The 12,063-nt window shown below is 32.0% G+C and overlaps 2 protein-coding genes across 2 annotated transcripts; one reads left to right on the top strand and one right to left on the bottom strand.

Moving 5' to 3' along the window:
- The first annotated feature begins 1,334 nt into the window (after positions 1-1,334).
- Prosbeta5 (Proteasome beta5 subunit) lies at positions 1,335-4,121 on the top strand. The gene is made up of 6 exons (XM_068768866.1): positions 1,335-1,537; positions 1,614-1,715; positions 1,966-2,065; positions 2,322-2,515; positions 2,856-2,994; positions 3,922-4,121. The coding sequence occupies exons 1-6, from the start codon at positions 1,394-1,396 to the stop codon at positions 4,092-4,094; spliced, it is 852 nt and encodes a 283-aa protein (XP_068624967.1). The 5' UTR covers positions 1,335-1,393; the 3' UTR covers positions 4,095-4,121.
- Positions 4,122-5,232: 1,111 nt separating this feature from the next.
- Positions 5,233-11,917, bottom strand: LOC137925353 (probable enoyl-CoA hydratase). The gene is made up of 6 exons (XM_068768778.1): positions 11,729-11,917; positions 10,342-10,574; positions 8,961-9,111; positions 8,112-8,261; positions 6,585-6,782; positions 5,233-5,829 (listed from the first exon to the last, which is right to left on the bottom strand). Exons 1-6 carry the CDS (start codon positions 11,859-11,861, stop codon positions 5,711-5,713), a joined length of 984 nt encoding a protein of 327 aa, XP_068624879.1. The 5' UTR covers positions 11,862-11,917; the 3' UTR covers positions 5,233-5,710.
- Positions 11,918-12,063: the final 146 nt, after the last annotated feature.

The following is a 12,063-nucleotide window of genomic DNA, read 5'->3' on the forward strand; positions in this document are numbered from 1 at the left end:
CTATAAAATATTTCTCTTAAAACTTCGAACAAAGTATCCGTTTGTTACCAAAAAATCTTGCATAACCGCCAAGAACTGCGCAAAGTTATGTCGTAGTTAAAAGAATTATAAAGAAATATTACCAGACTTGACAATTTTTTGAAAGTAAATCTCAAAAATGTACATAATACAACTTTCTAATGAATATCATATACAATCGTCATCACTATATCACCGCTAGGCGCCAACACGTAGAATTCCCAAAAGGTTGCCGAAATGACCGGTCTTGTGCTCTTGACTCTGTTTATTTGTTTCATCTAATGGGGTATACCCACCCTACTACATATATTTACTTATTTGTTGTTATATGTCGTTAATATTATGTGTTATAATTTTATGTAACTCATATAAGCAGGTGCATCACAATTTTTCATTGATATAACTCGCCATATAAAAAAAGTACTAATTGTACTAATTGTTATTAAACAAATGGGTGGATAATAACTTTCGTACCTTGCAATAACTACATATACTAAAAGTTGATATGTATTCGATTAAACATTAACTTATCCTGGATACTTAAAGGATGGTAAGCAATGTGATATTATATTAAAAATAATTAATGTCAAATAATATAATATACGATTAATAATTCTAAAACATACACTCATTATCTAGTATACGCGCAACTATCGTCCGAACTAATGACAGACATTATGCAAAGTCTTCCAATTTAATCGATATTATAGATTGTATCGCATTTGGATGAACGCTCTTTCCCTCTGACTCATAACATAATAATAGGTTTGCTAACTTATCACTAGTTATCGTGGCCCATTCCTCGAATCCTATTTGAATATGCAGTTCCCTTTTGAATAATTTAGAATTTTTAATTTTCACAACTAGTTATTCAATACTTCCGTTAAAAGGTCAAACATGTTGTTGTCAAACTATGCGGATTATTAAATGGTTATATTTATAATGAAAACATTTAACCGTAATGTAATAACAGTACCGAGTAGTACCTAAAAGGTAATTGATTTTGTAATATTTAATGTTTTGTCATATTCTTTATAACAGCCAACTAAATTTATATAACAGCGCCATCTATCGATTAAAAAGTTGTTGAAAATAAATCACAATCTTTATTCAGTATACTATTTATAATCTTCTAATAATTATGATAGTAATATTATCAGCAATATGACAACTGACAAAAAATTAAATTATATTTTAAGCAATTATATCATAAACAGAGATAATCAATTAGGTTACAGATTTTATGTCTCTGTCTACGTCCAATTCATTTTAATACCTCATATAGCAACACTACTTCATTGTCAAACATATTTGATTTCAGATTTCGCTTGTCATCGGAATTCAGTGTTCAATTTCTCAAGTTAACTTCAAAACAATGGCTTTAATAGATTTTTGTCGTTTGAACGAAAAAATTAATCTTAAACCGGTTGATTCACTTGTTTCATTTCAAAATGATGTTATCGGATACAGTCAAAATTTTATGAATAACACCCAACTAGCGAATCCACCGTTTGCTAATGTAAGTGCAGGTTAAGTCATCTATACTTAAAGCTTAATAATAAGTATTTTATTAATATTTATAACTTTATTTTCAGCCCGTTCAAACTTTAGCACAGTTCAATACTAAAGACGAAACTGGACGCGATATCAAAATAGAGTTTGATCATGGTACAACAACTCTAGGATTCCGGTACAAAGTAAGTATTTATAGTAAAGTGTAGAATCCATTACTCCGAGTAGTATTGATCATAAACCATAAATAAGCCTCATTTCCCAAATATCTCGATATTCTCATAATGTGAACAATATCTGGATACAAATGTTAATAAAAATGTTTTTTTATTGTGCAGTGACTGTTTTGCATAATCAAAAACTAAATGCATACTCTTTCAATATTAATATTATTTTCTAAGAAAATTTAATTTTATATGTAATGTAAAATTTTAGGGAGGTGTGTTGCTGGCAGTAGATTCTCGTGCCACTGGTGGCCAGTTTATTGGATCACAGTCAATGAAGAAGATAGTCGAAATTAATGATTACCTCCTTGGTAAGTTTAATGTAAACTCAGTTTCTGATATCATTTATAAATGTCTTAAATACTATGAAATAATTATTGTAGGGATTGGTTGTAAATTTAAAAAACTTTGTAGAATTTTGGAAGCACTTCATACACTCTTATATGAATGTTATTTAATATTTCTAATGCCAGTAATTTTTTTGATAAATAATTCTACTTTTAAGCTTTTACACCTAAACTAATCACCTTGTATTTTTAGAAGTGGTTAAAGAAGTTTAATTTTCAGGTACATTGGCTGGTGGTGCGGCAGACTGTGTGTATTGGGACAGAGTGTTGGCTAAACAGTGTCGCTTGTATGAACTCCGTAATCGCGAACGCATTTCTGTGGCAGCAGCTAGTAAACTAATGGCAAACATGGTTTATAACTACAAGGGTATGGGTCTTAGTATGGGTATGATGCTTGCTGGTTTTGATAAGCGTGTAAGTAAATTTTCCTATATGTATGTTTATGAAAACTTATCATCCTCATTTTAACAGTAGAGCATCCACTGTTGAACATAGGTTTCCCCCCATAAATTTCCAAATGGACTCATAACAATGACCTTGACAAGGTCCTCTGTCAAGTTTTGTATTGTGGGTAGATGTCTTTAGCTACAATTACTTGTTCAAGAACCTTAAAGCTACATCAAAGATCTGTTCTGTTTGGTATATGGCAATGGTTACTATTTCAACTTGCCATTTATGTTCAACTTCAGGTCTAATTTATTTTGTTTACTTTCATGCTCATTGGTCTTACTTAATAAACACAAATTGATTCCAGGGTGCACAGCTGTACTATGTGGATAGTGAAGGTACTAGAACTCCGGGGAAGGTGTTCTCAGTGGGCTCAGGTTCAGTCTATGCCTTTGGTGTGTTGGACTCTGGCTACAAATGGGATTTAGAGGATAAGGAAGCTCAAGGCAAGTAATGTTTTAAATCTAACTTTGTATATATTTTGGTGTATATAAGTGTTAGGTATCCTCTTTCATAATAAAAAGCATGTGAATTCTCCTCTTCTTTTCAACCAATAGACACCCACTGCAAAGCAAAAGCTTCCCCCAAACATTGGCTTAATGACTGGTGCTGAGCTGCCTGCAATCGGCAACTTCTATACCTTAACTATGTTGTCAGTCCTCCTAATTAGGGGCTTATCCACACTGTGTCTAGCTATATATTGGTTTTAAAAAGTAATTACTTCTGATGTTACTTTATATGGAGTTCAAATAAACATCGAGCTGATGAAGTGTTGCAATAAGAAAATTTAGAATAACTTAAATTCTCTTTAACTAATCTTTAATTATAAGTGCCCCAAATCCTCATAAAATCTGCTTTTGTTGAGAGGCAATATTAAAACTAGTTTTGCACCATTCCATTTTTATTAAATTAAATATGTAACTTTAATATAATAGATATGGTGGTATCATTTTAAGATTGATTCAACCAATCAAACAGACCTAATGTCTGATTGATTAAAGACTATAAATTGTGAGATAAAATCTATATATATACATAAACACCAAGTGGACCATCGACATAGCCAATGTATGGGAAATTGCTTGATACAAGCAACACAAGACTAGCAGTTGTGGCAATCTTTGGGGGAGGTCTGTAACTTGTAGTGTAGTAAACATCTATCGGCTATGATGATGATGATGAAAATGTATTGCACAAATCACACACACAATAAGACACAAACTATTTAGATAACTATTGTTATAACATATCACTCACTATTTGAGTGTTATGACAGTTTTGCTAAAACGGAAGAGCGGTCTCCTAATGTACACAGACATTTTGCCTGGAAAGAGACAAACATTACATTTTTTTTCTCGTGAATCTGATTTTAGAACTTGGACGCCGTGCTATCTACCACGCCACCCACCGCGATGCCTACTCCGGCGGTATCATCAGGGTGTATCACATCAGTGACAAGGGATGGGTCAACATTTCCAATGAAGATTGCTCCGATCTACATTATAAATATCAAGAGGAAAAGGGTGTAAAAGATGATGAATATTAAGTTTGTCTAATAAATTTTGTCCTTAATTGTGTGTATTTTATTAAATACTTGATATATAATATATTTATTCATTAATAGCTACCCCCACTAACTTCATACTGTCACAAGTTACTGGCCAGTTCTAGTTGTATGGATTTGCAATTACAGTATATGAATAATACATACTGCCTATCTTTTGCTACAACTGGTTAACTAACTACCCACAGAAATGCGAGATATTTTACGATCTTTCATTTATTCCTATGTTCCCTAGATAGGGCACCATGTAGCCCACCACAGTACGTCGCCATTCACAATACTTCGCTCCACGTCATTCGAACTGCCTTCGCTTTTGTAGTGATCGTCCGCCGCCAGGTTTACTTTGGGCGGCCACGTCTTCGCTTTCCTTTCAGGATTCCATTCTAGGGCTTGCCTCAATGTAATCAGAGTCCCTTCGGAGCGTGTAGCCTATCCAGTTCCACTTGCGGCGTTTGATCTGATGGTCGATCGCTATCTCACCGCAGCGCTTCTAAAGATCTACGTTGGAGACTTTCTCAGGCCAATATATACCGAGAATCCCTCGAAGACAGTCATTAATGAAGACTTCAAGCCGACACGAGATATCTTTGGTGACCTTCCATGTCTCATATCCACATAGCAACACGGTTTTCACATAGGACCGGAATATTTCTTTCATTAATACCCATTCTTTAATTAAATTTGTTATTCAATGTTAATTCAGTACAAATATAAGCGGGTGGTTTTAACATTATAATGATAAATAAATTAAAAAAATACTTTTAATCTTATGTAATCAGTATATTGATATATTTTTGGTTTGACAAAAAACTATTTTCATATATTTTTTAGCAAGAAATAATAAAACTGTTGAATATTTATTTACATGGCTAAATTATGCACTTTCAAACTTTTTAATAGGTTAAGTTTCACATAATGTACGGTAGTCTCATAAATCAACATCAATACGAAATTTAATGTTAGGGCCGGGTGGTACAGTGCTACCGAAACCGCTATACCGCGCCATAGGAAAAACGCGGCGCGGTAGGGGCCAAAATAAAGAAATCTAAAACAACGGAGCGGCCGATACTTTATTACTAAGGCTAGTAGCTAACCCCAGAAATAAAAACTTCAACGCAACATTGATTTATGGGAGAATCCTGTATAAATTTATTTTGTAAATTTTTAAACACTGATTGCATTTACTAAAATCATAGGTTAACCTGACGTACAACATTAAGACAGCGTATAAATGTTCGCGCGAAGAAGAGATGTAATGGAATTGTAAATCCTATTATTTTAAAACAATTCTCATATGATTCTAGCGACATGGTTTGCGCTTTGGCTTGTTATAGATAAAGACTAGTTCACTGATATAACATAATACATACACAATACTCTAGCATTATACAGGATGAGCAAGAAAAGTGCGAATTTTATTTTTTTCAGTGATAACTTCTTTTCACAGCTGTTATATTTGAAAACTATCAGGACACTTTTTCACAATATTATTATGTGTGTGTTATATACCAAATGGCCTCACCATATACCAATAAATAAATTACATATATATGACAAAAAAAAATTAATACTTAAAGATACCTAAATTCTAAGTTTATTTACGATTTCTTCTCCTCCTTATTAGATTCAATGGTTACTTCTTCAATTGATTCTTCTAATTCCCAATCTTTAAGAGGCACATCTGTCAGTCTGTAGAATTTACCATGTTTACCGATGCCTGTAAAAAAAGAGTATTAAATTTTTTTAACCAGAAGTTCATTATATCGATACATATTCGCCTATAGTAACATTAGCTTAAATTCTTGACTCGTACATAAGATAGATAAAAACAGTGAAACAACAAAATTCAAACAAAAGTTCGGCTGGACATTATTTGTAAAACTATGGAACATCTTCATTTTTAATAGTCACTCAGTGCTTTAAAAGTTTAAAAGTACATGTAAAAAGAAATGTAACATATACATATATATATATAATCACCAAAAATTAGAGAATTTAGGCCGAGGTGGTGCAACTGGCGGACTTATCGCTCGTGGCGTTCTCTACCAGACAACCTTTGAATGGAGATGAAAGACGTGAAGGAAAGTAGATGATGTATTTTTATATTATTAAGTGTTGTGGACAAAGTTGTGGAAATGAATCGTTCTAATTTTACGGAAAAGAAGATTTTTTAAAAACAAATACGATCGTTAAAACAAACTATGAACCTCCCTAACTTTTTGTTAATTCTTTCCAATATGTGGCGCATTACGTCTTAACGTAAACTAGATTTTAACTATACATAGCTCGTTATATGACTAGATAGCTCGTTGTTAAAAGACTACTATATTTTCCTTCTGCTTCTTCGTTTTTTACCGATGCATGGCCACTGCAAAGCGTAGTCCTCTCATAAATAGTCCAGCAATTTCCTGCAACCTTAATTATAAAGATGGTCAACCCAGACCACGGCAAATGAATAAATGAAAAAATTACCTTTCTGAAACTTTTTTACTCCCTCTTTCATATCTTCCATGGCACCTCCCATCAGGGTTGATATGATAGCTTCCTCACGCATGCTCTCCTCGCTGTTTGGATTCAACTGAGAGTTGACTGCAGCCAGTTTATCCATTATTAATGCATTTTGTGGAAACTTCACTAGCGACTTTGCTAATTTTACTGATTCGCCAAGAGCTAAAACGAATTACATTTAATTTCAAACTTAACACTTGAAGTAGATTGTTTTGTAACAATGAAAATTAAAGTTTTATGAAAAATTTAATATTGATACAATATAAAAATTAAACCTTATTTTCCTTAATAATGGCATCACTTGAAAACTAAATAAACAATCTCATTCACCTTTTGATTAAAAAAAGTACAATTTCCAGTATGCCCTACATTGATGTCAGTTAAAGAGGAATAAGTGGCACTAATCTCAAAAATCCATGTCTTTCACATGGCTAATTATATGTCAATTATTTCTGATTTGAAGAAGAATCAATGTAAAAGAGATTCAAGGAAATAGCTTAAGAAAAAGCATTACAATAAACTATGGTTTTCAAATTATTTCTTTTTTCTTTATTAATATTTGAAATAGCTATTCATAGGATGAGTAAGCTATAACTGAAATTAAAATGAGTACAATTTATTATATATCTACATTGTTCATAATATGTCCCACTTGTTGAATCGTCGTCGTTGTTTCAGTCCATAGACTCCCTCTGCGCATAGGCCATATAAGAGAGGATATACCATAATCTGGCGAGTTACCGATCGAATTGCGGTATTATGGAACGCAGAGGATGCTGCTACTTATCCTCTGGAAACTTGTTTACAAGCTGTGGCAATCCTATATAATTAATGCACAAATTGCAAATTATATAAGATTGTAATCTGGGAATCAAACCCGCATGTCTCAGTCTTCTACTGCTAGGTTACTACCGTTTTAATTACTTGTTACATATAATTACCTTGTATAATTATATAGTTATTATCAAAAAATTGTTTATATGCACTATTTAGAACATTTTTTTTAAATAACCGTGAATTTAATTATTGTAGTTTTATACCACTGGGCCTACCACTACTGTCTGTAACAATGCTAGCAAAAAATAATCGTCACTCCATGGAGCATTCGCCTAAGAGACCCAAAAAACTTAACAGCCTTTAGAGAAATAAATTAGGTACTGGTATGAGCTGAGCCTCCTGGCGAAGCATTAAGTCCGTTACTGTAAACTTTTCCTGCTCTAAACTGACAAAGCGGTAATAAATAAAAAAAGGCCAACAGAAATTTGCAGTATAAAAATGTAGCTAATGTCTTTATTTTAAATATAGAAAATATATGGTCTGCACATATTATAAAAATGTAGGTAAGTGTAAGCACATTATTAAAAGCTACAAATATTATATTTTTCTCTGATTCAACATTGTATCAAAATTAATTATATTTATATTATATTTGATTTTAATTTAAAGTATTTTTTCCTTTTGATTATTAGTAAAACAAATATAATGTCTTACCGGTTCCAGTAGAAGTAAGTTTACACGTCAATCCCATAGCATGTGCTTCGGTACCGCTTATGAGACGTCCAGTCATTAGTAAATCTAAAGCCCGAGACAGCCCTATAAGGGAGGTTAATCTCCGAGAGCCAAATAAACTCTGTGGCACACCTGTATTAAAAGAAGTTATTAAGTAAATATTTGAATATAATTGATGTCTTGCACAAACATTTGGATAAAACGACTACTAAGTTTCCATAACAATGACATAAGCCTATGACTAAAAGTAGAAGATCAAGTGTTATTTTATTAAGGAAAGAAGATTTGTAAGGATGAATACCCAGATTGAAAATTAATAGATAAAATTCCTTCTATTAATTTATCTATAACTAACTGAAGCTGTAAACATTGTCATAAGAAAAATCCTATTTTTTTTTAAATAATAACACTTTTATTATTATTTTACTAAGGTGAGTTAATTCATACATTAATATTAAAACTGATTGGCGCAAAAATAGGAAAATCGAGTTAATAAGAAACACAAAATCCAAATTTAAATATAGCATTGTTTTTTAACAGCAAAAGTGTTTATGGTTAGACTAACTGAATCTTGACATATATGTATCCAAATATACATCGATGTACTTAAAAAACGAAACTACACAACCAGAATTCTTTGCTAGTTTCTAATTAAAATGCGATATTAATAGAAATTAAGATGTAAATGAAATTAAATAAAGATTCGACCAAAGCTTGTAAACAGATAATGAATTATTTAGACATAATTTAAAGATAATATTATTTATTTTGGCAATAGTATGACAACTGTTATGAAATAAGTGAATTACAATAATGTCATAAGAGACTTACCAAACCTTCTGCCCAAACATCCCACTACTGCAGTATCTTCAATAATTCTGAGATCACAAGCTATTGCTAGCTCAAATCCTTCAGCTACTGCATAGCCTGTAACTGCAGCTATGGTCGGTTTATCACATAATGGTCGTCGAAGAAGGCGTGACTACGGAAAGCAATTTTTTTTTAATAATCCCTTATTATAAAAGTTTACTTTATGAAGACATAAAATCAAGGTATCATGTTTAATGGAATCAGGCGTTACTTCGCGGAAGTCCATCCTAAGTAAGAAAAGGACCAATATTTAGCCACTTCTGCACATGCAGTGGTAGTCGTGCAATGAAATGCACCGCCCCCCAGCCCGCTGATAAATGCGTATGCGGCAAACAATGCGAATCACACAACCGTCACCACCAAATCACTCAACACGTGTTTCACCCCTCCACGGGGCATCTTCAGGAGTTATGTTACACCGATTAGTGCCAACAACAAATGTCACTCTGTGTTTGGCACTAATTGGTGTAACATAACTCCTGAAGATGCGCATTTATCAGCGGGCTGGCGGGCGGTGCATTTCATTGCACAACTACCACTGCATGTGCGGAAGTGGCTAAATATTGGTCCTTTTCTTACCAAGGTATCATGGACATTTGTGTTAATTAATTGTTTAGCATCATTAATCATTTTCATAATCATTATTAAGCTGCAAAATGATAGAGCAAACTTATTAATTTTATTAATATTATCAGTAGTTGTCGCTGTAATTTAGTCAGCATGTTCTGCCAACTGAGCCAATTTTAATGATGCTTGGTCTTACTTTCTAAAACGACTGCTAATTAAAAAACAATTAGATTAGTTATGGGGCATTACTAGGCTAATGGGCTTTAATGGTTCACAGCATTTTAATGCTAACAGACTCTAATCTCTTGTTGATGTAAAACTGATGATGGCCATCATAATCATATCATCTGTAAGACTACTGGACATAGCCTCCCCTGTATTTCTAACAGGAATAATAGGAAGTGGCCTGCATCCACCTTGTCATCCACAGATCCTACCCTACCCTGTGCATGTCTGTTCATTGTTTCCACTCTAATATCTTAAATATGGCTTTCATTAATTCAGCATGGTGTGTGACTTGCTCATTGGCACTTTTACTTGCCAAGCTGCTGGTCTACTTCAATCCTTTTCATTCAACTACCAATCTGATTGTTTAGATCACCTGTAGCATAATGCCCCAAAATAACCTTTCCAACTTTCAGTAAATATCTTAAATATATTTATAATAGGTATAATTACACACAATACAATAACAAACCCATACAAGAATATTATTGAAGAAATATTATTGTTTTCTTTACTAAACACTACAGAAAAAGAAACATTGTAAACTCACAGCTGCATCTCGTAATGTGTGGTATCCTTTTGTTCCCACTTCATCCATGTCAAACCCTGAACAGAAAGATCCACCTTCTCCATTGAACACAAGTACTTTAGCCTCGGTGTCTTTATCAAAAGCATCTATAGCTGCTGCCATTTCCCTCAGTGTTGCCTCATCAAGACTGTTTCTAGTTTTTGCACGATCAATATTTAGTGTAGTAATAGCACCATATTTTTCAACTGAAATATCTATATCACAAAAGTAAATAAAATTAATTATAATAAGTGAAATAATTTCACTATGTATTTGTGGTTTAATATAAAAAATAATAATAAAATATAGTTATTAGCCTTTACAAAATATGTGCATTAATGTAGAATTGCTTAAATAATTCAGCTAAGGCAACACATATATATAGATATAGATAATTTATGCCAACAAAAACCCATAAGTAGATATATATACATTTATATTTAGCCCCAAAAAATGTAAAAATTAAAACAAAAATAATCTTAGTTTTTTTTCATTGCAGCAAAGCAAATCATGCATCTAGTAACATATAACTAAAAGAAGCATGATGACGGACTACATTGATGCTATTAGTAGGAGCAGAAAGTAATGTCATTTCTGTGCATGTCGATATTAGATCATCATTTGGTAGCTCATTTTGTACTTGGAAGACATTGTATACTAAATAGCAAAAAGTTATTGATAATGAAGGTGAATATATTGTTGATTTGAAATAAAAACTTGTTAAAATTATTGTCATGTGATTTTAACTTAAGAAAACAACATTACTTTCCATTCCCCCTAATATTATTGAAGACTTTTTCCAAAGATTATGACTTCTATTGCATACCTTTAACATTAATAAGAATAATCTTCAGCACATAAATGGTTCAAAAATTTCGTTTTATTTATAAGAATATTTATGGTTGAATTACTATGAATTATGCAAGAAAAATATCAATATCAGAATATCTTAAATGCATTCTTAACCTAATAACTTTCAGGTCAAATAAAACGCGAGGAATGGAGAATGTAAATTTTCAAAGGTTTTTATGAATTAACTAACAACTTTATTTTTCGAACCAAAAGAAGCATCTTTTACATAGAAAAATAGATCAAACGTTCGATACATATATTGATACGAAAGTAACATTGATATGTTTTTTTTAAGTAAAAAACGTATGTCTTATATTCCGAATAAAGCGGATCATTAAAGAAATTAATAAGGGATCAGACAAGTTATTTTTTCTAAAAACATAGTAAATTTGAAGTGCATAAAGTCAAGTATTAGTAAGATATATATACGGTCTATATTGTAATCCATTATTGTTTTAAAATAGGTACTTTTTACCATAAATAAGGTTCATAAATAAATTATTAAAAAGATGATTACTCTTAACAATTTCTTCAGTCTTCGGCGGCTCCTTTTCTTGTTTTTTAGCATCATTCGAAGCCAGCCGGTAAATATTCATTCGTGTAAATGAAACGTTTTTAGCTAAGACAGCCGGTCTCAGCAAGGACTTCATATTTTCAGATATAATTTGCTTCTTATACTTGTTATACCTTAACTTATAAATTGAATTCTAACCTACACTTTAGTGAATCTGTCAATGTCACTTGGAAGAGCATAAAAGATAATTGTAAATAAAATTTTGTTATTTTATAATGTTTATTTATTTTGTCTTCCTAGTTTAATAACAAACATTTATTAGTAAACATTAATTATTA

This window comes from Battus philenor, unplaced genomic scaffold (assembly GCF_028537555.1).
Source record: "Battus philenor isolate CCGP_79_NKW_IND1 unplaced genomic scaffold, ilBatPhil1.0.hap1 SCAF_27, whole genome shotgun sequence".
Classification (NCBI taxonomy): Eukaryota; Metazoa; Arthropoda; class Insecta; order Lepidoptera; family Papilionidae; genus Battus; species Battus philenor.

Coding starts and splice junctions, on each gene's coding strand:
- Prosbeta5 (XM_068768866.1), top strand. CDS start 1,394: ATGGCTTTAATAGATTTTTGTCGTTTGAACGAAAAAATTAATCTTAAA. Junction 1,716..1,965: donor CTCTAGGATTCCGGTACAAA/GTAAGTATTTAT, acceptor GTAAAATTTTAG/GGAGGTGTGTTGCTGGCAGT. Junction 2,995..3,921: donor AGAGGATAAGGAAGCTCAAG/GCAAGTAATGTT, acceptor ATCTGATTTTAG/AACTTGGACGCCGTGCTATC.
- LOC137925353 (XM_068768778.1), bottom strand. CDS start 11,861: ATGAAGTCCTTGCTGAGACCGGCTGTCTTAGCTAAAAACGTTTCATTT. Junction 8,262..8,960: donor ATGTTTGGGCAGAAGGTTTG/GTAAGTCTCTTA, acceptor CTTTTAATACAG/GTGTGCCACAGAGTTTATTT. Junction 5,830..6,584: donor AGTAAAAAAGTTTCAGAAAG/GTAATTTTTTCA, acceptor CTTTTTTTACAG/GCATCGGTAAACATGGTAAA.